The 25,638-nt window shown below is 48.2% G+C and overlaps 2 protein-coding genes across 2 annotated transcripts in view; one reads left to right on the top strand and one right to left on the bottom strand.

The window, feature by feature from the left end:
- Positions 1-11,437, bottom strand: part of LOC145360927 (zona pellucida sperm-binding protein 3-like) — a 64,869-nt gene extending 53,432 nt beyond the window's left edge. The window contains exon 1 of the mRNA XM_080216432.1: positions 11,025-11,437. Within this exon, the coding sequence (XP_080072558.1) occupies positions 11,025-11,437 (413 nt within the window). The remainder of the gene's footprint in view (positions 1-11,024) is intronic.
- Positions 11,438-16,133: 4,696 nt separating this feature from the next.
- On the top strand, positions 16,134-25,117 carry LOC145360925 (zona pellucida sperm-binding protein 3-like). The gene is made up of 7 exons (XM_080216431.1): positions 16,134-16,157; positions 23,943-24,058; positions 24,146-24,249; positions 24,333-24,510; positions 24,598-24,724; positions 24,805-24,893; positions 24,976-25,117. Exons 1-7 carry the CDS (start codon positions 16,134-16,136, stop codon positions 25,115-25,117), a joined length of 780 nt encoding a protein of 259 aa, XP_080072557.1.
- Positions 25,118-25,638: the final 521 nt, after the last annotated feature.

Genomic DNA, 25,638 nt, shown 5'->3' with positions numbered 1-25,638 from the left:
TTTTATGCTTCAGCTTTTGAGTTCTTGCACAAACACCTGCATATATGCAGCAACTCAGAATAAATTCCGTAATGAATTGAAGTCGGTGCTGAAATATCCCATCACTCTGATCTTGAAATGTTGCTGGGGAAACAAATAGAAATTAAAACATGCCCAGCTGGCTCCGGGAATAGAAACAAAGAGCAAAACATCCCGTAATCGATTGCTATTTCATTGTTAGCTTCAACAAATATGCAGCAATTTGACTTCATGCAAGAAACTGGATAAATCATTCCAACCTTTAACATGTTGACAAAATACGATAAACAAACAACTTTCCACCTGGATCAAATAATCTGCTTGTTCTTTCTCTTGTTGTATATTTTTTATTCATTTATGTGATGTGGGTGTTGCTGGCTGCAACCAGCATTTATTGTCCATCCCAAACTGCCCCCCATTTCAGAGCACATTTGAGAGTCACCCACACAAAAAGAACAAAGAACAAAATCAGTCCGGGAAACAGGCCCTTCCGCCCAACGAGCCTGCGCCACCATCTCAACACCACCAGTCCCCCTCTCCACCCACGACCCCTGTCTAATGTTTTATGGCCATCCAGATTGAGGGAAACTGATTTAGGGACAATTTATTCCTGCCAATCAGCCTAATAGCACATCTTTGGGGTGTGGGAGGAAACCGGAGCACCCAGAGAAAACCCACGCAAGCACGGGGAGAATGTGCAAACTCCCACAGACACCGGCCCAAATCCATGTGTCTGCACAGCAAACAGTGATAGTCACTGAGCTGTCGTCTTGCCCAGTATCTGGTCCAGTTTGGGCACACACTAACGACATGAAGCACTAGGCCAATCTCGAACAACCAAGAGCAGCCCCAGTGTGACCCATCGCGTGTATGCCCCTCGTTGGACACAAGGTGGACCGACTTAAAACCTGTGAATGAAAAGAGAAAAAACATCATTATCATACTATACCCATTTACATTACCAGGGACGCCCCAATGCTAATGACCCTTATTTAAAAGGTTCTCCTATATCCACCTATCTCCAACTGAGTCATGTGCCTGTCTAAGTTACTCTTAAACAACTCCAGCGTGCCTGCCTGTTGTGGGCAAAGTTTTCGAAAGAATTATAAGGGATAACACTGCTGATAACATTTGCTGATGACACATAGATGAGCACAAAGATGAGTGGAAAAGCAAATTGCGTGGAGGGTGTGGAAAGTCTGCAGAGGGATCTGGATAGGCTGAGCGAGTGGGCGAGGACCTGGCAGATGGAGTACAATGTTAGCAAGTGTGAGGTTATCCACTTTGGCAGGAATAATAGTAGGAGGGATTATTATTTAAAAGGCGAAAAGTTGCAGCATGCTACGGTGCAGAGGGACCTGGGGGTCCTTGCGCATGAGTCGCAAAAACCCAGTCTGCAGGTGCAGCAGGTGATCAAGAAGGCGAATGGGATGCTGGCCTTTATAGTGAGGGGGATAGAATATAAAAGCAGGGAGGTCTTGCTGCAACTGTACAGGGCACTGGTGAGGCCACAGCTGGAGTATTGTGTGCAGCTTTGGTCGCCGCACTTGCGCAAGGATATATTGGCCTTGGAGGGAGTGCAGAGGAGGTTGACTAGGCTGATACCGGAGATGAGGGGGTTGGACTATGAAGAGAGACTAAATAGACTGGGTCTGTACTCGTTGGAGTTTAGAAGGATGACGGGGGATCTTAGAGAGACTTATAAGATAATGAAGGGGATGGATAGGGTAGAGGTAGAGAGATTCTTCCCGCTTAGAAAGGACAGCAGGACTAGAGGGCACAGCCTCAAGATAAGGCGGGGGGGCAGTTTAGAACAGAGTTGAGGAGGAACTTCTTCACTCAAAGGGTGGTGAATCTCTGGAATTCTCTGCCCGTTGAAGTGGTGGAGGCTACCTCGCTAAATATATTTAAGACACAGGTAGATAGGTTTTTGGTAGGCAAGGGGATTAAGGGTGATGGGGAGAAAGCGGGAAAGTGGAACTGATCCACTTCAGATCAGCCATGATCTTATTGAATGGCAGGGCAGGCTCGAAGGGCTAGATGGCCTACTCCTGCTCCTATTTCTTATGGCCTCCACCACCTTACTTGGCAGAGCATTCCATATCCCCACTACCCTCTGTGTGAAAAACCTCCCTCTAATATCTGTGTTGTACCTCTCCCCCCTCACCTTAAGTCCATGGCCCCTTGTCCTACATGTCTCTATTATAGGAAATAGCTTACCTCTGTTTACTCTATCTATACCCTTCATAATCTTATATACCTCTATTAGATCCCCCCTCAGTCAACGTCTTTCAAGGGAAAAGAGCCCCAATTTCTACAATCTTTCCTCATACCCCAGTTCTTCCATACCAGGCAACATCCTGGTAAACCTCCTCTGCACTCTCTCCAGAGTCTCCACGTCCTTCCGGTAGTAAGGCGACCAGAACTGGACGCAGTGCTCCAAATACAGCCGAACCAACGTTCTGTACAACTGCAACATTAGACTCCAGCTCTTATATTCTATACCCCTTCCTATAAAGGCCAACATACCATAGGCTTTCGTCACCACACTCTCCACTTGCACTGCCACCTTCAAAGACTTGCGCATTTGCACCCCCAGGTCTCGCTGCGACTCTATACTCCTTATGGGCTTCCCCTTTATCATAGAACATAGAACATAGAACATTACAGCGCAGAACAGGCCCTTCAGCCCACGATGTTGCGCCGACCAGTTAAAAAACAATGACCCACTAATCTAAACCAATCCCTTTTCGTCCATAAACCTATCCACGGATCTCTTCAACGCCCCCAAACTAGGCGCATTTACAACTGCAGCTGGCAGGGCATTCCAATCCCTCACCACCCTCTGGGTAAAGAACCTACCCCTGACATCCGTCCAATAACTACCCCCCCTTAATTTAAAGCCATGCCCCCTCGTGCTAGCTTTCTCCATCTGAGGAAAAAGGCTATCACTATCCACCCTATCTAAACCTTGAATCATCTTATATGTTTCAGTAAGATCCCCTCTTAGCCGCCTTCTTTCTAGCGAAAACAACCCCAAATCCCTCAGTCTCTCCTCATAGGACCTCCCCTCCATACCAGGCAACATCCTGGTAAACCTCCTCTGCACCCTCTCCAAAGCCTCCACATCCTTCCTGTAATGTGGGGACCAGAACTGCACACAATACTCCAAGTGCGGCCGCACCAGAGTTGTGTACAGTTGCAACATGACGCTGCGACTCCTAAATTCAATCCCCCTACCAATGAACGCCAAGACACCGTATGCCTTATCTACTTGATTCCCAACTTTCAGGGATCTATGTACACATACACCTAGATCCCTCTGTTCATCCACACTATTCAAAGTCCTCCCATTAGCCCTATACTCGACACACCTGTTATTCCTGCCAAAGTGAATTACCTCACACTTTTCCGCATTAAACTCCATCTGCCACCTCTCGGCCCAGCTCTGCAACCTGTCTAAGTCTCCCTGCAAACTATGACACCCTTCCTCACAATCTACCACATCTATCATATAACTCCCCCCTACATTATTCCGGCCAAAATGCATCAGCTCACATTTATTCAGATTAAACTCCATTTGCCATGTATCTGCCCAATCAACCAGCCTATCAATATCCCGCTGTATTGCCAGACACTGCTCCTCACTGCCCGCCAATCCAGCCATCTTGGTGTCATCAGAAAATTTGCTGATCACACCACCTACTCCCTCTTCCAAATCATTTATATACACTACAAAGAGAAGAGGCCCCAGTACTGAGCCCTGCGGCACACCACTAGTGACAGACCTCCAGCTAGAAAAAGACCCCTCTACAACTACTCTCTGTCTCCTCTTTGCAAGCCAGTCCTCTACCCATCTAGATACCTGACCACATATCCCATGAGCTTTAATCTTCTGTACCAACCTACCATGAGGGACTTTGTCAAACGCCTTACTGAAATCCATATAGACGACATCAACAGCTTGTCCTTCGTCGACCGTTTTTGTCACCTCCTCAAAGAATTCTACCAGATTCATAAGGCAAGACTTCCCCTTTACAAAGCCATGCTGCGTCTCCTTAATCAGATCGCAAAGCTCCAAGTGCGCATACATCCTATCCCTAAGAATCCTCTCCATCAACTTACTTACCACTGACGTTAAGCTCACTGGCCTATAGTTACCTGGACCATCCCTCTTACCCTTTTTAAACAACGGTACCACGTTCGCTATCCTCCAGTCCTCTGGGACCTCACCTGTGTCCAAAGAAGAGACAAAGATTTGCGTCAGAGGCCCAGCAATCTCATCCCTCGCCTCTCTAAGCAGCCTAGGATAAATGCAATCGGGCCCTGGAGATTTATTGGTTTTAATGCCCTCTAAAAGTCCTCACGCTTCTTCCCTCGTAATCAATAGATCTTTCAGTTGGTCTACCGCTCCCTCAGTGACGGTACTAGACATCAAGCCCCTCTCCTTCGTGAATACCAACGCAAAGTATTCATTCAGGATCTCCCCCATTCCCTCTGCCTCTAAGCACAATTCCCCACGTCTGTCCCTGAGGGGACCGATTTTACCCCTAGCCACCCTTTTGTTCTTAAGATAGGAGTAAAACGCCTTTGGATTCTCCTTAACCCTACCTGCCAAAGCCATCTCATGCCCCCTCTTTGTTCTCCTAACTCCCCGTTTGAGATCCCTCCTACTCTCTCTGTATTCCTCCAACGCTCTCTCCGTTCCCAGCTGCTTAGACCTGACATACGCCTCTCGTTTCTTCCTAACCAGGTCTTCTATGTCTCTAGTAATCCATGGTTTCCTAATCCGACCTTTCTCATCCTTCCTCCTAACCGGCACATGCCTTTCCTGCACCCTTTGCAGTTTTCCCTTGAAAGACTCCCACATGCCTAGCGTGGTCTTGCCTTCCAACAGCCTATCCCAGTCTGTATCCCTAAGCTCCTGCCTAATCCGGCTGTATCTAGCCTTCCCCAGTTTAGCACCCTCCCCTTAGGACAGCTCTCATCTTTTTCCATTCGTGTCCTAAAGTAGACGGAGTTGTGGTCACTATTAGCCACATGTTCACCTACCGCAACCTCAACCACCTGACCCGGCTCATTGCCCAGAACTAAATCCAGTATCGCCCCCTCTCTAGTCGAGCTGTCTACATCCTGTTGCAAGCATCCTTCCAATACACATCTTATGATTTCCTCCCCGTCAGACCCCCCAGCTCAAGGCACCTTCCAATCCACCCCAGGGAGATTAAAATCTCCCACTACAACAACCCTGTTCTTACATAGAACATAGAACATAGAACATAGAACATAGAACACTACAGCACAAACAGGCCCTTCGGCCCACGAGTTGCGCCGATCACATCAACACCTACCAACCTACAGACCTATCTATAACCCCCAATCCCATTAAACCCCATATACTCATCCAGAAGTCTTTTAAAAGACCCCAGCGAGTTCGCCTCCACCACCACTGACGGCAGCCGATTCCAATCACTCACTACCCTCTGAGTGAAAAACTTACCCCTAACATCACTTCTGAACTTCCCTCCCTGCACCTTAAATCTATGTCCTCTCGTAGCAACCATTTCAACCCGGGGAAATAGCCTCTGAGAGTCCACCCTATCTATTCCTCTCAACATTTTGTAAACTTCTATCAGGTCGCCTCTCAACCTTCGTCTCTCCAGGGAAAAGAGTCCCAGCTCCCTCAACCTAACTTCATAAGGCATGCCTCCCAGTCCAGGCAACATCCTTGTAAATCTCCTCTGCACCCTTTCAATAGCTTCTACGTCTTTCCTATAGTGAGGTGACCAGAACTGCGCACAGTACTCCAAAAGAGGCCTGACAAGGGTCTTATAAAGTTGCAGCATTACCTCCCGACTCCTAAACTCAATCCCTCGATTTATGAAGGCCAGTACACCATACGCCTTCTTGACCACCTCTTCCACCTGCGAGGCCGATTTAAGAGTCCTGTGGACCCGGACCCCAAGATCCTTCTGCTCTTCAACACTACTCAGACTTCTGCCCTTGATAGTGTACTCGTTCATCCCGTTGGTTCTGCCAAAATGAACGACTACACATTTATCCGCGTTGAAGTCCATCTGCCACTTCTCCGCCCAGTCCTGCATCCTATCTATGTCCTGCTGCAACTTTTGCCATCCTTCCAGACCATCCACAACACCACCGACCTTAGTGTCATCAGCGAACTTACTTACCCATCCCTCCACTTCCTCATCCAGGTCATTTATGAAAATGACAAACAACAAGGGTCCCAGAACAGATCCTTGAGGCACTCCGCTGGTGACTGACCTCCATTCAGAAAAAGCCCCATCCACAACCACTCTCTGCCTTCTGCAGGCAAGCCAGTTCTGGATCCACAAGGCCAAAGGCCCTTGGATCCCATGCCCTCTCACCTTCTCAAGAAGTCTTGCATGGGGGACCTTATCAAACGCCTCGCTGAAGTCCATGTACACTACGTCCACGGCACTTCCTTCGTCAATGTGTTCAGTCACATTATCAAAGAACTCAACTAGGCTTGTAAGGCACGACCTGCCCTTGACAAATCCATGTTGACTATTCCTGATCATGTCAAACCTCTCCAAATGTTCGTAAATCTTGTCCCTCAGAAGCCTCTCCATCAGCTTACCAACCACTGAGGTCAGACTCACCGGTCGGTAATTTCCCGGGCTATCTCTGTTCCCTTTCTTGAAAATAGGAACTACATCCGCAATCCTCCAATCCTCCGGAACCTCTCCCGTCTCCATTGACGACGCAAAGATCATCGCCAGGGGCTCTGCAATCTCTTCCCTCGCCTCCCACAGTATCCTGGGGTACATCCCATCTGGTCCCGGCGACTTATCTACCTTGATAGAATTCAAAAGTTCCAACACATCCTCCTCCTTAATATTCACGTACTCAATCTTTTCCATCTGCTGCAAATCCATAACAAAATCTCCCAGATCAGCTTCCACTGTGAATACTGAGGCGAAGTGCTCGTTAAGCACGTCTGCCATTTCTTCTGGTTCCACACAAACCTTTCCCCCCTCACCTTTTATAGGTTCTATCCCTTCTCTTCTTATCCTTTCACCTTTCACATATTTATAGAAGGCCTTGGGATTCTCCTTAATCTTACCCGCCAAGGTCTTCTCATGACCCCTTCTGGCTCTCCTAATTTCCCTTTTAAGTTCCTTCCTACAGTCCTTATACTCCTCAAGATCTTTAACCTCTCCTAATTCCCTGAACCTCTTATACACCTTCCCTTTCCTCCTGACTAGGTTCAACACAGCCTTTGTGCACCACGGTTCCCGCGACCTACCAAAACCCCCTTGTCTCATCGGAACGTTGTCATTCAGAGCTCCAGACACACATTCCTTGAATATCTGCCACCTTCCTTCAGTACTTTTCCCTAAGAACGCCTCCTTCCAGTTTATTTGTCCAAGTAACTTCCTGACTTCCTCGTATTTCCCCTTACCCCAGACAAACACCTTCCTAGCCTGCCTGACCCTATCTCGTTCCAATGCAATTGTGAAGGAGATAGAATTATGGTCACCATTTCCAAGATGCTCTCCTACCGAAAGATCCATCACCTGCCCTGGTTCATTCGCCAGTACCAGGTCAAGTACAGCCTCTCCCCTCGTAGGCTCATCCACATACTGTGTCAGGAAACCTTCCTGAACACACCTAACAAACTCCTCCCCATCCAAACCCCTTACCCTAGGGATATTCCAGTCGATGTTTGGGAAATTGAAGTCTCCCATCACGACAACTCTGTTATTAAAACATCTCTCCAGAATCTGTTTCCCTATTTGCACTTCAACTTCCCTGTCACTATTGGGCGGCCTATAGAATACACCCAGCAAAGTTTTCGACCCTTTGCTGTTTGTAACTTCCACCCACAGAAACTCTGTAGACAGTCCCTCCACGGCATCCTCTTTCTCTGCAGCCATGACACTGTCCCTGATCAACAGTGCCACTCCACCACCCCTTCTGCCACCCTCCCTGTCCTTCCTGAAGCACCTGAAACCTGGCACCTGAAGTACCCAGTCCTGTCCCCGAGACATCCAAGTCTCCGAATGGCCACCACATCGCAATCCCAAGCAGCAATCCACGCCCTAAGCTCATCTACCTTATTCACTACATTCCTTGCATTAAAATATATACACTTCAGCCCCTCAGTCTGGGCATTTCCCATCTCCACCGCCTGCCTAACCTCCCTCCCATACTGCCTACGGTCCTCCCCTACCTGGGAGCGAACCTCCTCCGTCCCAGTCTCCCCATCACAGTTCCCTCCCCCCATCCTTTCTAGTTTAAAGTCCCCCCGGTAGCCTTAGCCAATCTTCCCGCCAAGATATTAGTCCCCCTGGTATTTAATTGCCACCCGTCCTTACTATACAGGTCCCACCTACCCCTAAAGAGGTCCCAGTGATCTAGGAACCGAAATCCCTGCCCTCTACACCAGTCCCTCAGCCACGCATTCACCCTCCACCTCATTTCATTTCTTCCCTCATTCTCCCGTGGCACAGGCAGCAATCCTGAGATTACTACCTTCGCTTTTCTCTTCCTCAGCTGCCTACCCAGTTCCCTATAGTCCCTTTTCACGAGTGCCTCCCTCTTCTTGCCTACGTCAGTAGTACCTATATGTACTACAACCTCTGGTTCCTCACCCTCCCCTTTCAGGATGTCTGGGACCCGCCCAGAGACATCCCGGATCCCAGCCCCAGGGAGACAAACCATTTAGGATTAACGTGGTCAGGAATTTCTCCATCCGGCAGCGAATGAATCCAAGAACAAAGAACAAAGAACAACCCGGCACGGGAAACAGGCCCTTCGGCCCAACGAGCCCATACTGCCATCTTAAAGCATTTTCCTACACCTACCCTGCCCCGTGTGTATGTGAATGGTACCCCTATTGTAACCAGATTCAGGGGAGAATAGTGTAGGGACAATTTGTTACACCAATCAGCCTAACAGCACATCTTTGGGGTGTGGGAGGAAACCGGAGCACCCGGAGGAAACCCACTCAACCACAGGGAGAATGTGCAAACTCCCACAGACACCGGCCCAAATCCATGTATCTGCACAGCGAGCAGTGATAGTCACTGAGCTGTTGTGGTGCCCGTCTGCTGGTCCAGGTTTAAGCACACACATCGACACAAAGTACGAGGCCACTCTCGACACATCCAAGAGCAGCCCACGCACGACCCACCGTGTGCATGCCCCTCGTTTGACAACAAGGTGGACCGACACACCTGTGGATTAAAAGAGACAAAACATTAACATGTAGTATTACATTTCCAGTAACGTCCCGAGGCTCTGACCCTTTTTAAAACCGTCTCCTTATAACCCTCCATCCCTGTTTCACTCATGTGCCGAAGTAAACCTTAAACAAGTCCAGCGTACCTGCCTCCACCACCTTACTTGGCAGTGCATTCCATACCCCCATGACCCTGTGTGAAAAACCTCCCTCTAGAATCCAAATTATACTTCTCCCCCCACTCACCCTTAGCTCGTGACCCCTCGTGATATTTGTCTCCAATCTAGGAAAAAGCCTGCAACTGTTGACTCTACCTATACCCTTCATTATTTTATACACCTCTATCAGATCCCCCCTAAATCTCCGTCTTTCTAAGGAGAAAAGCCCCAGTTTACCCAATCTTTCCTCGTAACCCAGTCCTTCCATACCAGGCAGCATCCTGGTAAACCTCCTCTGCACTCTCTCCAGGGTCTCCACGTCCTTCCGGTAGTAAGGTGACCAGAACTGGATGCAGTACTCCAAATGCAGTCAAACCAACATTCTGTACAACTGTAGCATTAGACGCCAGCTCTTATACTCTATACCCCTCTCTATAAAGGCTAGCATTCCGGAAGCTTTCTTCGCAACCTTCTCCACCTGGGTTGCCACCTTCAGATACTTGTGCACTTGCACTCCCAGGTCCCTCTGCATTTCTATACTCTTAATTGGTCTACCTTTTATCATGTAACTCCTGCCTGCATTATTCCTTCCAAAATGCATCACCTCACATTTGTCAGGATTAAACCCCATCTGCCATCAATCTGCCCAAAATACCAGCCTATCTATATCCTGCTGTGTCACCTGACACTCCTCCTCACTATCCACCAATCCTGCCATCTTGGTGTCATCTGCAAACTTGCTGATCACACCACGTACGCCCCCTTCCAAGTCGTTTATATATATTACAAAGAGAAGAGGTCCCAGTACTGAGCCCTGCAGCACACCACTGGTGACAGACCTCCAGCTAGAAAAGGACCCTTCCACTACAACTCTGTCTGTCTGTGGAATTCTCTCCAGCCCCAGAGAGCTGGGAATGGTCACTCACTGAGGATATTCAGGACAGAGGCATTTCTTTCTGGCCATTGAGGGAATCATGTTGTAAAGACAGGAACATGGAGGCTGTGGGAAGCTCAATCCTGATCATAATGACTGGGGAACGGGCTGAAGGGCCTCATCTGGTTAGCAGTGTTGCTATGCAACCTCAGCCCTTGCTGCAAGGAGAGATCATTAGCACAAGACCAGAATTAACAGGGAAGGGATTCAATAAAAGCTTCAGTTCACAGGAAAAGGAGCTACAAGTTCTCAGGAATTGGGAGCAGGGAAATAGCACAGTTTGGAATCAGGGAGCCTTTAATTCCAATGACTGGGAAAGTGGGAAGTGTGGAGTTCCTCTTTAGTCCAATCCATCTCAACTCCCATTTCATTCCGATTCAACCCATTTCTATTCAACTGGACTGAAACTCAACCCTCAGTTGAGTTGATCTGAATGAGGGGGAAATCAAACTGAAAAATCCTCAAAATAGGAAAAGCTGGGAGGAAGCAAAGAGAAGCTTCCAGAACAATGGGGTTGGAGAGACTCAGACCAGTGAAAGTCAAATCCTGAATAGAAAGCTAGTTTGGCCTTTAGAAAGCAGGAGACAGCTATCTCCTCAATATCAATGAGATCTGACCAAGTGTTGGAGTGAAGAGTGGGGAACAACCTCCAGCCCCAGCTCAGAGGCAGAGTTTGAGGATTCACATTCCCTGCAATCTGCTGCCACACTCATGGAGCCCATAGTCAAAGAGGACAGTGTGGTTCTGAGAGTAGATCCTGGTTGGCCGACAACCTGCTGTCCCCAGGGTCAGATCAGCAGCTTTAACCAGGTGCCTGGTTCCAAATAAATCCAGCTGGACCCTGAGCAGCAGCTTGTCCTCTCCACACTGCACCCTCACACTCTGCACTGGAGACACACCTTGACCCTCAGACACACGCAAATGGGAATCAAAGGGAGGCCCAGGAGGAGGGAGTGTCTGAGGCCTCGGGGTGGCTTTGACTATTCCCCATGGAAACTGTTGCCACGTATCAGAGCAACAAACAGCTCCAACTAACACCAGCACTGGGAAGAAACCCCTCACTCCAAAATCCCCCATCATAACAAACAACTCAAGCATCCCTTCAGGCACCAAGTAACACCTTTTATACACACAGCCCACACTCAGCTGACAGCAATTTACACACACACACCCCCCGGGGCTTTTTTTAACCAATCAGGCTGTTTTTTTTTCCATGATAATACTGTAATTTTTTTCCATGGAAAGCAGAACAGGATTTTATTTCTATAGACAATTGAAACAAGGATTCCAGAATCCCAGTCAGTTGAGGGTGAGCCTGTCAAACAGGTCCTCTCCCAGGCCATTCTCAGGGGCTCCCACTCTCTTCAGGTTGGTGATGTGATCTCCAAGCTTCTTGATCATCTTCACTTGTTCATCCAAGTAGTGAGTCTCCAGGAAGTCACACAGATGAGGGTCAGAGTTCCCAGAGGAGAGTTTGTGCAGATCCAGCAGACTCTGGTTCACATTCTTCTCCATCTGCAGAGCTCTCTGCATTGCCTCCAGACCATTGCTCCATCAACAGGTCCAGGCAGCGGGCGATCGACGGGGCCGTCCGTCCCGACTGCCTGCCCCTCTACCGCGGCTACGATCACGGCCGGGTGTCCCTGGAGAGGGAGCACGCGGTGTCCACGGGCACTGTCAAGGCCTTCCGTGCCCGTTGGGCACCGCAGGGTCTTTCGGGTCGCTCTTTTGGGTGGGTCGAAGCAAACAAACAAACTCAAATTACATTCGGACAAAGAAAAAGGGGGCGGCTCCCTAAAAGTCAGTGTCCAAAGTCTTTTCCTCTCTTTGTCCATATTCCTTCCTTATCTAGAGTTATCCCACCTACTCCTGTTGTACCTTTCCAATCCCATTCTCTGTGGAACTGGATCAATCCTCAATCCCTATCTCCTCCACTCTTTAACACCATTTCATATCAATTCTTTATCTTTTTCTGTTTTGATGAAATCCTTGATATGGAAACATAGAAACTAGAAGCAGGAGTGGGCCATTCGGCCCTTTGAGGCTGTTCCTCCATTCATTTTGATCCTGGCTGATCATCAAATTCAATATTCTGAAGTGTTCAATACCGTAGTGTTGGACCTTCACCTGATACTTGTCGCCCTTTGTGGAACTCACTGCGTAACGTACCTGAGTTCAAAAGGGCCACTGCAAACTGGTCAAGGTGAGTGAGGGGACATTGACCCACTTTTCACTTTCCAACACATTGTCCCACATTAAACTCTGCTGCCATCATGTCACTCACCTACTTCATCCTTCAATGTCTCCTTCCCACTTGCTGATTCCACTGGCACCAACTACGATACAATCAGTAAAGATACACAACGATACCTCCTCCATGATCATCCACAACACAGGTCCCCCACATGGCTGTGTCCTCAGCCCCTTACTAGACTCCTTATACACCTATGGCTGTGAGGCCAAATTCCCCTCCAACTCCATTTTTCAGTTTGCTGATGGCACCACCGTAGTGGGTCAGATCTCAAACAATGATGAGATAGGACAGAAATGAGATCGAGAATCTGGTGAACTGGTGCAATGACAATAATCTCTCCCTCAGTGTCAACAAAACAAAGGAGATCATCATCGACTTCAGGAAGCATAATGGAGGTCACGCCCCTGTCTATATCACCGGGGATGAACTGGAAATGGACGAGAGCATCAAATTTCTCGACAGCCACATCACCAACAACCTGTCCCGATCCCTCCGTGCCAACACCATCATTCAGAAAACCCACCAATGCCTCGACTTTCTCAGGTGACTAAGAAAATTTGGCATGTCATCTACAACTGTCACCAACTTTTACAGATGTACCACAAAGAGCATTCTTTCTGGGTGTATCACAGCTTGGTATGGCTCCTACTCTGTCCAAGACCGCAAAAACGTACAAAGGGTCATGAACGTAGACCAATCCATCACACAAACCAGTCTCCTATCCATTCACTCTGTCAACACTTCCGGCTATCTTAGAAAAGCAGCCTGCATAATAAAGGACATGTACAACTCAGGCATGCTCTCTTCCAACTTTTTCCATCGCGATACAGATACAAAATTTAAGAATCAATCCTTTTCACTGTAAACCAATACATGTGACAATAAGATATCAAATCAAAATCTTCTGACCCCATCGTGGTTTCTCATTGAACACACCCCTCGCCTCTGCGAAACCCATGGATGGGATTCACTATCGGCAGAATGATAAGAACCCACCAGCCCAAGTGACCAGAAAATCCCACCCAACGTTAAACAATTTATTGGAGCTGTTTGAAGAAGTAAAATGTGCCGTGAATAAAGGGGAACCAGTGGATGTGCGGTACTTAGGTTTCCTGAAGGTATTTAATAAAGTGCCACATCAAAGACTATGGTGAAAAATAAAAGTTCCTGGTGTGGAACGGACCGGGGAAATGTTCCATTTCACTCTGGGAGAAAAAGTGTTGGATTGGAACGAAGAACAATACAGGAACAAGCCCTTTGGCCCACCGAGTCTGCAGCAATTAGTCATCCTGATTTAGACCATTACTTGTTTCCCATGTGCAGTTTCTATCTCTCTGTTCACCTCCCGTTCATGTGTCTATCAAGATACGCCTTGAATGTTGCTAATGTGCCTGATTCCACCACCTTCTCCAGCAGCGAGTTCCAGGCACCCATCACTCTCTGTGTGAAAAACTTCCTCTACACATCTTCTCGAAACTTCACCCCCTCACCTCGGACTTGTGCCCTCTTGTAGTTGATTCTTCCACCCTTGGAAAAAGCCTCAGACTATCCACCCAATCTCTGCTTCTCATGATTTTGTTGACCTCTGTCAGGTCCCCCCTCAGCCTCAGTTTTTCCAGAGAAAACACCTGAGTTCATTCCATCTTTCCTCATACCTTCAAACCATCCAGGGGTGACTGAACCTGTTTGTTTAGTGACTGTAATTAATGTTACTCCCCATGGATACTAAATGTGTCATTCGGGGGCTCCCTCTTCTAATAATAAGGGAATCATTTCAGTGAGAATCATTTCAACCACCCCCAGCAATAACAGGGAGCAGTGACTATACAGAGCGGGAGAGGAGAGATCGGAATCTGGGAATAATGAATTGAAATGTTACAACAATGGATCAGAATCTGGGAATAAAGGATCGGAATATTACAACAATGGATCGGAGTTTAACTAATGGACTTAACTATCTTGTTTGGGAGGCTTATTGGATGACATTAACTTGGCGAATTTATGGGCTACTTTTTGTGATTCAAGCAGGTTACTACCCTGTCCTCGCTATTGTTGGTATCCCGGGTAAGTCTCTAACTCCAGCTGCCTCACTCTTGTTTTTGTTTAAGTTTTGAGAAGACTGAAGCTGTTGACTTCAGTTGCAATCACAAATTTGGAAACATTCCTCTGCTCACCACTTGCACAGGAAACTCCAGCTGAGATTAAAATATAAAGCATGGTTTAATTTTCCACAAACATACGAGGGAGAGGTTTCACAACATTCACCTCTTCTTACGCTCACACAATCAATGGGGGATCGGGAAAGAGAAAGCGGGTTCAGGACACAGCCAGAGTGAAATACAAGGACGGGTTTTGTACGTGTCCAGAGTCAGGAATCGTGAGTCAACAGGAATGTTCCTTCCGAGGGGAGGTTGACTGGTTGTTGAGTTCTTTGTCTTCCATCCTCCATGACAGAAGAAGGTACATAGAATGAGTAAGTCTGTAGGTCTGAGTTCCAATATTCCAGCAGTCAGCAGGTTTGAAAAGGGTTGGAGTTCCCTCTGCTGCCACCAGCGTGGTGATAGACAGCACAGGCCATTGCCTGGAGTTCTGCTCATATTCCAGATAAGACAGGAATTGCTGGAATTCAGTTCCAACAAACAACACAACAGCATCTTTCAGAGGTGGTCATTTGATGTAGCTGCTCAATGTTGGACGCAGGGTGACTGGAATCTTGAGGTTTAATTGAGTCAGGAGTTCTTTGCTGTCGGAGACACTGGTCACGAGTCAGTAAACAGGCTCTCTTTTCCAAACTGGTTGGAGTCACTAATGTTGTGTCCATTTGCACCATTCTGGGAGATTGCGACCTGTGAAGAATTGTCTATGTTTGAAGGTGCTTGGATCAGGCTGAGTGTCCGTGTAGCCATCGTTATGTTGAAACTCAGGCAAGACATCTGGTGACCAGCTGCAGATTCTTTTTTCAGGTTGGCTAATGTCCGTTTTGAAATGAACTGAAAAAATTGTCTTTATAAAGTATCCCAGCTGTGAGTGTCCAGACCATCGAGCTGTGGACTTCCCTCCCTGCACCTCTCTACTGCTCAACCTCACTTCACCATTTGAAAAATCACTCCTTAACACCCAACTATTTTACCCAACCAAAAATACATTTCAAAACCTCAATGTCCTGAATGAATCTGATAGGCTTGCTTGCATAATGATGGACAATTTTCCTATTTATTCCCCATCCACACAGTGAACTCAGTGATGATCGGGGTCCTAGCTCAGGGGAAGTGCGGTCTCTCCAAATGTGTAACGCGTTACCTCGTGGCCATGGCGACGGCAGATCTCCTGGTAATCATCTTGGATGTGGTATTGAGACAGATTCCAATTGTTTTTTGGGAACAGTTTACTTTCCTGGACGATGTCCCAGTGTGTAATATCCACGGTGTGCTGCTTCATGCAGCCACTGACTGTTCCGTCTGGTTCACTGTCACGTTCACCTTTGATCGATTTGTGGCTATTTGTGGTGAGAATCTGAGAAAGAAATATTGTACCGAGAAAATGGCGGCTGTGGCCCTGGGAACCGTGAGTGTGCTGAGCTGTTTAAAGAACACGATGTGGTATTTTATACACACCGGTCGGTATTTGCTGTTCAACTCTCCCTTCTTTTGTTTTGTACCGGAGTCTGTTCGGTTTTCTGACGTCTGGGTTTCAATCGAGTTCCTCCACCACATTCTGACCCCATTTGTACCATTTGTCCTGATTCTGCTGTTCAACATTTTCACTGTGAAGCACATTTTAGTGAGCAACAGAGCTCGCAAGAGACTGCGAAATCACAGCGTTGGGGAGAGTCCCGGAGATCCAGAGATGGAGAAGCGAAGGAAATCCATCATTTTGCTCTTTAGTCTCTCAGCAAATTTCATCCTGTTATGGGCAACATTTATGGTATATTCCATATGGTACCGCATGTGGTTGTTGCAATATCGATCCGTAGACATGCATCTAATTGTTATTGAATTTGGCTTCATGCTGCAGCTCCTGAGCTGCTGTACAAACACTTATATTTACGTGGTGGTTCAGGCTAAGTTCAGAGAGCAGTTGATGAGTGTGTTTAAATATCCCTTTATTAAAATTGTGCGATTATTCAATGATGAAAAGAAGTGATTCCCTGAGATTAAGAATGTTTGCTCAATAGCACAATATTGATTTGAATTTATTTGGACCATCAGGAAAGGGAATGTGGCTGACAGGGTGACTTAATCGGACAGGAACTGAAATCTCCCTTTCCTGATGGCGGGATGCGTTTATTGGATTACATTAGCGGCAGTTCAGTGGCAGACGGTACTCACGGTGTCTGCTGATGGGAAAATCATTTCCGTACTTCTGAATCTCATGCACATTCACTAAATTACAACTTTCCCACAATAAGCCTGACCATCAAGGTGAGGTCAGCAGCAAACAACAAACTCATGCTGCTCGGCTTAGGGTAAAGCTGAGCAGCACCAGGTGAAGTGGTCAGTTTGGATAAGTGGTGGGTGGGGGTCTCTGAGGCAAAGAGGGAGGGGTGAGGAGAATGTTCACAGACATGGACTTGTTCTTGTTGGTAAGAGTCATAAAGGTTTACAGCATGGAAACAGGCCCTTTGGCCCAACTTCTTCATGCTGTCCCAGCTTTTACTATTAAGCTAGTTCTAAATGCCCCCGTTTGGCCATGTCCCTCGATACCAAACTTACCCGTATAACTATCTAAATGCTTTTTAAAAGACAAAATTGTACCCACCAATTTATTAAGATCCCGTTGGAATCCTGGATAGCCTTATTTACTGTCCACTATGCCACTAAGCTTGGTGTCATCTGCAAACTTACTAACCATGTCTCCTAAATTCTCATCCAAATCATTCATATAAATGACAAATAGCAGTGGTCCCAGCACCGATCCCTGAGGCACACCGCTGGTCACGGGTCTCCAGTTTCAAAAACAACCTCTACAACCACCTGCTGCCTTCTGTCTCAATCCAATTTTGGATCCAATTGGCTACCTTCCCCTGGACCCTGTGAGATTTTACCTTCTGCAGCAACCCACCATGCGGGACCTTGTCAAAGGCCTTGCGCAAGTGCGTTTAGACAATGTATTATGAGTGGGGAAGGGCAATAAACTGATTGGTGGGTGGTTTGGGGGTAAAGGAGTCAGAATGCAGACGTTGTCTGGCCGATAGGATGGGAGCGTCCTGTCAGATAACGGGTCCTGAATGTCTAAGGGGGGACAGTTATGCCACAAAGGGAAGGTCCACACTCAGAGCTGCAGCTTAACAGAGGGCAGGCTAACAGTGTCTGAGGGTGAATTGAGGGATGTACATTTCAAAACGGGGCTTTGTAATGAGGAGAGGAAGTCCCAGGTGAAGACATAGAGGAGACACACTCAGACACTGAGGATGATGGTGAGGATTCTGAGGAAGAGGCCAGGAATGTTCCAGAGGTGTGAGGCTCATGGAGAGATGTGCCAGGGAGGTCAGACACCATTTGATTTGATCTGATTTTGTGCAGGAATGAGACACAGAATGAGGATCCCATCAGCAGGAAACCACTGAGATGCCAGGATGGTCGCCACCTCCACCAGCCTCGTCCCTGCCACCCCCACAACAATTTTTAAAGCCACATCCTCTTCCAGCCAGAAGGGCAAAGCAGACGTTTACCCCCCACAGCTGTGGGTGAATAAGTGTGCAATGCTTCAACAGCCAGACCAACTTTGTGCCTCTTCACACCTTCATTCTCTTTTCCTCACATTACATCTTGATGTGACATCAGTGTCTGAGAGAGAGGCGGCTGCTGTCTTTGACTCCATCTTGTCTGTGATAACTTTAACTTTGTCTACTGACCGCTGTTCTCCATCACTTCCTCCTCATCTGGCCCCAGGACCTCCACATCTGGCACAGCTGCAGCTGTCCGGCCCCATCCATCCATATGTCCGCCCCTCGATCCCTCCCTCCCTCTCCTCCTTCCTCCCTCCTCCTCTCCTTCACTCTCTCTCTCATTCATACACACACACACACACACACACACGCACACACACACACAGACACACACACACACACACACACACACACACCCCTCTGCTTCAGGATAATGGGGACATTTATTGACACATTAAGTCACACCCAATCCCCTTGTGTCTCTGCATCCACTGGCCACATACTGGGCTGAGAATTGGGGTTCGTTCCCCAATCATTTTCTCAAGCAGAACCCTCACAGGGTTTGGCTTCAGTGCCGTGTGTTTCTGAGGTTGATGACACATTCAGCCCAGCAGTCAGTCCCTCTCTCACTCACACAATCTCATTGCTTGATGTCCATATTGGAGAGTGTTGCTGCAATGCCATCCTGCCACTTTTCCTGGCGGAGTGAAGGGGCTCCTTCACCCCCTTGTGCCTCTGGAAGCTGGAACCTGGGTGGTCCGCACAGCCACTCACCTCCCCCACTTCCCCCCGACTCCCATCATAAGAACATAAGAACATAAGAAATAGGAGCAGGAGTAGGCCATCTCGCCCTTCGAGCCTGCCCCGCCATTCAATAAGATCATGGCTGATCTGTCGTGGCTCAGTTCCACTTTCCCGCCCTCTCCCCATAACCCTTAATCCCCTCGCTTAGTTCCATGGGCAATTGGCACTAGCGTGGGGTTTAAAACAAAAGGGCAGCATGGGCTAGTGGGGCCAAAGGGCCTGTTTCCATGCTGTAAATCTCTGTGACTCTGTGAACTGCACTGGCGGGGTGGGAAACTTTTGCAAACCCAGACGATTGGGTCCTGGGCTGAATAGATCCAGAGCAGCTCCTGAATGTTGGAATCAGCCTCACGCTCTTCCCCAGCGCCAGGCTGATAACATCCAATAAAATGGTCTGGGAAGATTGCCACTGGCTGGACGCTCGTCGCCAATCCCGTTTGTTTCCCTCCCGCTGACATTCCCCGGCTCACTGAGCGACTCGAGCAGCGCAGCCGGCAGGGAAAATCGCACCCTTTCCGTTTCTTTACTCTCCCCATTCCCACTGTCTTTATCTTTTGTATCATGAAACATTTCTCTGCCGCAGAGTGTCTGATTAAGGTTAACGGGTCGCTGACGGTGCCCCTTCGCTTCGGGAGAGGGGTACGGCAGGGCTGCCCCTTGTCCGGCCAACTCTATTCCGTGTGCGTGGAGCCCTTCCTGCGCCTCGCTGAGGTGCCTTATAGACCCCGAGAATCACATTTTGATTTGACTCGTTTTAAGTTTCCTTTGTTTCTGTTCGGGCCGTTCCCCCTCCTTTTGGGGAGCCGCCCCCTTTTTCTTTGTCCGAACGTAATTTAAGTTTGTTTGCTTGGATCAACCCACCCAAAAGAACGACTGGGATTCGAATGGAAATATTAACTTTGCTGCATTTGGAAATAAAATTTTGACTCTGTAAAAAAAAAATTAAAAAATACAGTCTATATCATTGGGAAAAAACAACCTGATTGGTTAAAAAAAGCCCCGGGGGGTGTGTGTGTGTAAATTGCTGTCAGCTGAGTGTGGGCTGTGTGTATAAAAGGTGTTACTTGGTGCCTGAAGGGATGCTTGAGTTGTTTGTTATGATGGGGGATTTTGGAGTGAGGGGTTTCTTCCCAGTGCTGGTGTTAGTTGGAGCTGTTTGTTGCTCTGATACGTGGCAACAGTTTCCATGGGGAATAGTCAAAGCCACCCCGAGGCCTCAGACACTCCCTCCTCCTGGGCCTCCCTTTGATTCCCATTTGCGTGTGTCTGAGGGTCAAGGTGTGTCTCCAGTGCAGAGTGTGAGGGTGCAGTGTGGAGAGGACAAGCTGCTGCTCAGGGTCCAGCTGGATTTATTTGGAACCAGGCACCTGGTTAAAGCTGCTGATCTGACCCTGGGGACAGCACGTTGTCGGCCAACCAGGATCTACTCTCAGAACCACACTGTCCTCTTTGACTATGGGCTCCATGAGTGTGGCAGCAGATTGCAGGGAATGTGAATCCTCAAACTCTGCCTCTGAGCTGGGGCTGGAGGTTGTTCCCCACTCTTCACTCCAACACTTGGTCAGATCTCATTGATATTGAGGAGATAGCTGTCTCCTGCTTTCTAAAGGCCAAACTAGCTTTCTATTCAGGATTTGACTTTCACTGGTCTGAGTCTCTCCAACCCCATTGTTCTGGAAGCTTCTCTTTGCTTCCTCCCAGCTTTTCCTATTTTGAGGATTTTTCAGTTTGATTTCCCCCTCATTCAGATCAACTCAACTGAGGGTTGAGTTTCAGTCCAGTTGAATAGAAATGCGTTGAATCTGAATGAAATGGGAGTTGAGATGGATTGGACTAAAGAGGAACTCCACACTTCCCACTTTCCCAGTCATTGGAATAAAAGGCTCCCTGATTCCAAACTCTGCTATTTCCCTGCTCCCAATTCCTGAGAACTTGTAGCTCCTTTTCCTGTGAACTGAAGCTTTTATTGAATCCCTTCCCTGTTAATTCTGGTCTTGTGCTAATGATCTCTCCTTGCAGCAAGGGCTGAGGTTGCATAGCAACACTGCTAACCAGATGAGGCCCTTCAGCCCGTTCCCCAGTCATTATGATCAGGACTGAGCTTCCCACAGCCTCCATGTTCCTGTCTTTACAACATGATTCCCTCAATGGCCAGAAAGAAATGCCTCTGTCCTGGATATCCTCAGTGAGTGACCATTCCCGGCTCTCTGGGGCTGGAGAGAATTCCACAGACAGACAGAGTTGTAGTGGAAGGGTCCTTTTCTAGCTGGAGGTCTGTCACCAGTGGTGTGCCGCAGGGCTCAGTACTGGGACCTCTTCTCTTTGTAATATATATAAATGACTTGGAAGGGGGTGCACGTGGTGTGATCAGCAAGTTTGCAGATGACCCCAAGATGGCAGGATTGGTGGATAGTGAGGAGGAGTGTCAGGTGACACAGCAGGATATAGATAGGCTGATATATTGGGCAGATAGATGGCAGATGGGATTCAATCCTGACAAATGAGGTGATGCATTTTGGAAGGAATAGTGTAGGGAGGAGTTACATGATAAAAGGTAGACCAATTCAGAGTATAGAAATGCAGAGGGACCTGGGAGTGCAAGTGCACAAGTCTCTGAAGGCGGTAAGCCAGGCGGAGAAGGTTGCGAAGGAAGCTTATGGAATGCTAGCCTTTGTAGAGCGGGGTATAGAGTATAAGCGCTGGTGTCTGATGCTACAGTTGTACAGAACGTTGGTTAGACCGCATTTGGAGTACTGTGTCCAGTTCTGGTCACCTTTCCACCAGAAGGACCTGGAGAGAGTGCAGAGGAGGTTTAGCAGGATGCTGCCTGGTATGGAAGGACTGGTTATGAGGCAAGATTGGGTAAACTGGGGCTCTTCTCCTTAGAAAGACGGAGATTAAGGGGGGATCTGATAGAGGTGTATAAAATAATGAAGGGTATAGATAGAGTCAACAGTGGCAGGCTTTTTCCTAGACTGGAGACAAATATCAGAAGGGGTCACGATCTAAGGGTGAGGGGGGGAGAAGTATAATTTGGATACTAGAGGGAGGTTCTTCACACAGGGTCATGGGGGGTATGGAATGCGCTACAAAGTAAGGTGGTGGAGGCAGGCACGCTGGACTTGTTTAAGATCTACTTAAATAGGCACATGAGTGAAACAGGGATGGAGGGTTATAAGGAGACGGTTTTAAAAAGGGTCAGAGCCTCGGGACGATACTGGAAATGTAATACTACATGTTAATGTTTTGTCTCTTTTAATCCACAGGTGTGTCGGTCCACCTTGTTGTCAAACGAGGGGCATGCACACGGTGGGTCGTGCGTGGGCTGCTCTTGGATATTTCGAGAGTGGTCTAGTACTTTGTGTCGATGTGTGTGCTTAAACCTGGACCAGCAGATGGGCACCACAACAGCTCAGTGACTATCACTGCTAGCTGTGCAGACACATGGATTTGGGCCGGTGTCTGTGGGAGTTTGCACATTCTGGTTGCGTGGGTTTCCTCCAGGTGCTCCGGTTTCCTCCCACACCCCAAAGATGTGCTGTTAGGCTGATTGGTGTAACAAATTGTCCCTACACTATTCTTCCCTGAATCTGGTTACAATAGGGGTACCATTCACATACACACGGGGCAGGGTAGGTGTAGGAAAATGCTTTAAGATGGCAGTATGGGCTCGTTGGGCCGAAGGGCCTGTTTCCCGTGCCGGGCTGTTCTTTGTTCTTTGTTCTTCGATTCATTCGCTGCTGGATGGAGAAATTCCTGACCACGTTAATCCTAAATGACTGACCCCTGTCCTGAGATGACTCTCTCCTCTTCTCTTTGCCCCCTCCCCTGTAAGAAGTCTGACAACACCAGGTTTAAGTCCAACCAGTTTATTTGTTAGTAAACTCAAGCTTTTGAGGTTTGCCCCTTCATCAGGTGAATGGAGAGTTCTGGCCTCAGACAGAGCATATAAAGCACAGACAGTTTACAGATTACTGATTAGAATGTGAATCTTTATAACTAACCTGCTGTTCAAGTCTTAAAGAGGCCGACAATGTGAGTGGAAAGAGCATTAAGCCCAGGTTAAAGAGATGTGCAATGTCTCCAGACAGGACAGTGAGGTTATGCAAACTCAGGCATGTCATGGGGGTGAGATAGTGCGGCATGAACCCAAGATCCCGGTTGAGGCTGTCCTCGTGTGTGGAACTTGGCTATCAGTCTCTGCTCAGCGACTCTGTGCTGTTGTGTTGTGAAGGCTGCTTTGGAGAATGCTTAACCAAAGGTCAGAGGCCAAATTCCCATAACCACTGAAGTGCTCACCAACACAAAGGGAACAGTCTTGCCTGGTGATTGTTGAGCGATGTTCATTCATCCGTTGTCATAGCGTCTGCATGGTCTCCCCAATGTACCATGCTTCAGGACATCCTTTCCTGCAGCGTATCAGGTAGACAATGTTGGCTGAGTTGCAAGAGTATTTCCCGTGTACCTGGTGGATGGTATTCTCACGGGTGATGTCATCCATGTCAATGATCCGGCATGTCTTGCAGAGGTTGCTGTGGCAGGGTTGTGTGGGGTTGTGGTCACTGTTCTCCTGAAGGCTGGGTAGTTTGTGAACAATGGTCTGCTTGTAACCTGGTGTTGTCAGACTTCTTACTGTGTTTACCCCAGTCCAACATTGGACTACCCCCCACCTCCCCCCCAGCGCCCCCCCTCCCCCCCCAGCGCCCCCCCACCAGACTCTTGCCAGCCTGGGGAGGAGGGGGGCACAGCCTCTTCACACTGACCCTGTCAATCCCCCTCTGAAGAATTGTTCTAATGGGATGAGTTCATTGTTAACCCCAGTGTAGAACATTCTCATTTCACATCAGTTCTTCATTCCTTAAGCTGCTGTCTTTCAGATGAGTGGAGATTTCCTGATCTACAGCACCCACCTGAGCCACAGCCCAGAGTATCGTGGATCTGTTATTGTGAGAACCAATGGAGCTGTCGTTCCCATTGAGTGTCGTTATTTGAGGTGAGAATCTTTCCTCGATTGTCAATAAGATCTCCAGCTGCTCGTGACCTCTGACCTTGTCCTAAAATGGCTCCACTGTCTTTCCAGGAAGGGCAATGTGAGCAGTGACCCCATCAAACCCACCTGGATCCCATTCAGCTCCGCCAGGTCTGGAGAAGGGCATCTGTCATTCTCACTGCACCTGATGAATGGTATGTGATGGGTGGATAGTGAGTGATTTCCTGTCCTCACTCACTGGGAGTTATACCCACTGTCTCCAACTCTTGTCCTTCAGGTGACTGGCTTACAGAGCGCACTTCGACTGTCTACTACCTGGGTGAGCTCATTCACGTTGAGGCCTCTGTTTCAATGAGCAACCACATGGCCCTGAAGCTCTACATTGACCGCTGTGTAGCTACATTGAGGCCAGGCCAGGACTCCAGGCCCAGTTACAGCATCATTGACTCCAATGGGTAAGGAGCTCTCTGCTTTCTCCAGCTCCTCCCATCTCAATGGCTTCTCTGGATTCACTTCATGTCTCTTTTCCCATCTTTCTTCAGTTGCCTCCTAGACAGCAAAGCCGAGGATTCCTTTTCAACCTTTGTGTTGCCAGGAGAGGAGCGGGAGCCGGACAAGCTCCGCTTTGACCTGGATGCCTTCCGTTTCTTTGGGGATGAGCGTTCCTTGGTAAGTGGAAGCTGATCATTGGGCTCTCCATGTTGGGAGGGAGTCACTCAATAAGCACTTGTGTTGAATGTGTCCCTCAGATTTTCATCACCTGTCACCTGAGAGTTGTTCCAGTGGATCGGAGAGATTCCAGGAACAAAGCTTGTACTTGGCAGAAGATGCAGAATGTGTGAGTTCCCCCTCTCTCCCTCAGGAATGTGTTTGTGTGGAGAAATGATGCACAACCTGGTTGACTGATTTCTCTTGTTTAGCTGGACCCCATTGGAGGAATCGAGCTTTGACATTTGTGCCTGTTGCCATGTGGGGAACTGTGGGACCACAAGGGATTTGGGATTTGGATCCAGAGGAAGGAGAGATCTTGGAGCTGAAGCTGGTAGGACATTGATCCTCTAGATGTGGGAGCTCCCCGCTTTCCCCTCTCTAACTGGAATGGTTGATATTGCAGAGAGTGAAGCTGGATTGAAGTGGGAAGCTGAGGCCTCACTTGGACCCCTGCTCATTCTGGATACTGATGGGACCAAGCTGGCAACAGCCTCCCTGAATGAGGCTGAGGGAAGGATGGAGAAGAGGTCTCCAGGGGGTGAGTTGGCTGTCTGCTGGTTTCCATTTCCCCCTCAGTGTTAGCTTCACTAACCATTGGTTTCTCATTGCTTTGTAGGTGTGGAGTCTGAGGTGGTCCTGATTGTGAGCCTGACTGTGACAGCTGTCCCTCTGATCTCTGCTTCATTGATCACCTTGTTCCTGTACAGGAAACACAAACAAACTCTGTTCAGCCAGTCATCAAATGATCAATAAAGCACTGACTCCTTGTTTCTAGTGTCTGGGAGCTGATTGGTCAATGCATCCTCCATCTTAGTTCAATGGCTCCATGGGACTGATGGCTGGGCTGAGCCAATCCCAGCACAGAACTGGGC

Source organism: Carcharhinus amblyrhynchos, chromosome 33, assembly GCF_965287045.1.
Source record: "Carcharhinus amblyrhynchos chromosome 33, sCarAmb.v2.hapA, whole genome shotgun sequence".
In the NCBI taxonomy this organism is placed as follows: domain Eukaryota; kingdom Metazoa; phylum Chordata; class Chondrichthyes; order Carcharhiniformes; family Carcharhinidae; genus Carcharhinus; species Carcharhinus amblyrhynchos.
The sequence above is the reverse complement of the archived record's forward strand: the minus strand, read 5'-3'. Positions and strand labels throughout refer to the sequence as shown.

Bases quoted from the DNA above. Each gene is read 5' to 3' on its own strand.
- LOC145360925 (XM_080216431.1), top strand. From the start codon at position 16,134: ATGGCGGCTGTGGCCCTGGGAACC. The intron at 24,250-24,332 runs GTATGTGATGGG...CTTGTCCTTCAG, and splicing joins CTCACTGCACCTGATGAATG to GTGACTGGCTTACAGAGCGC. The intron at 24,894-24,975 runs GTGAGTTCCCCC...TCTCTTGTTTAG, and splicing joins TGGCAGAAGATGCAGAATGT to CTGGACCCCATTGGAGGAAT.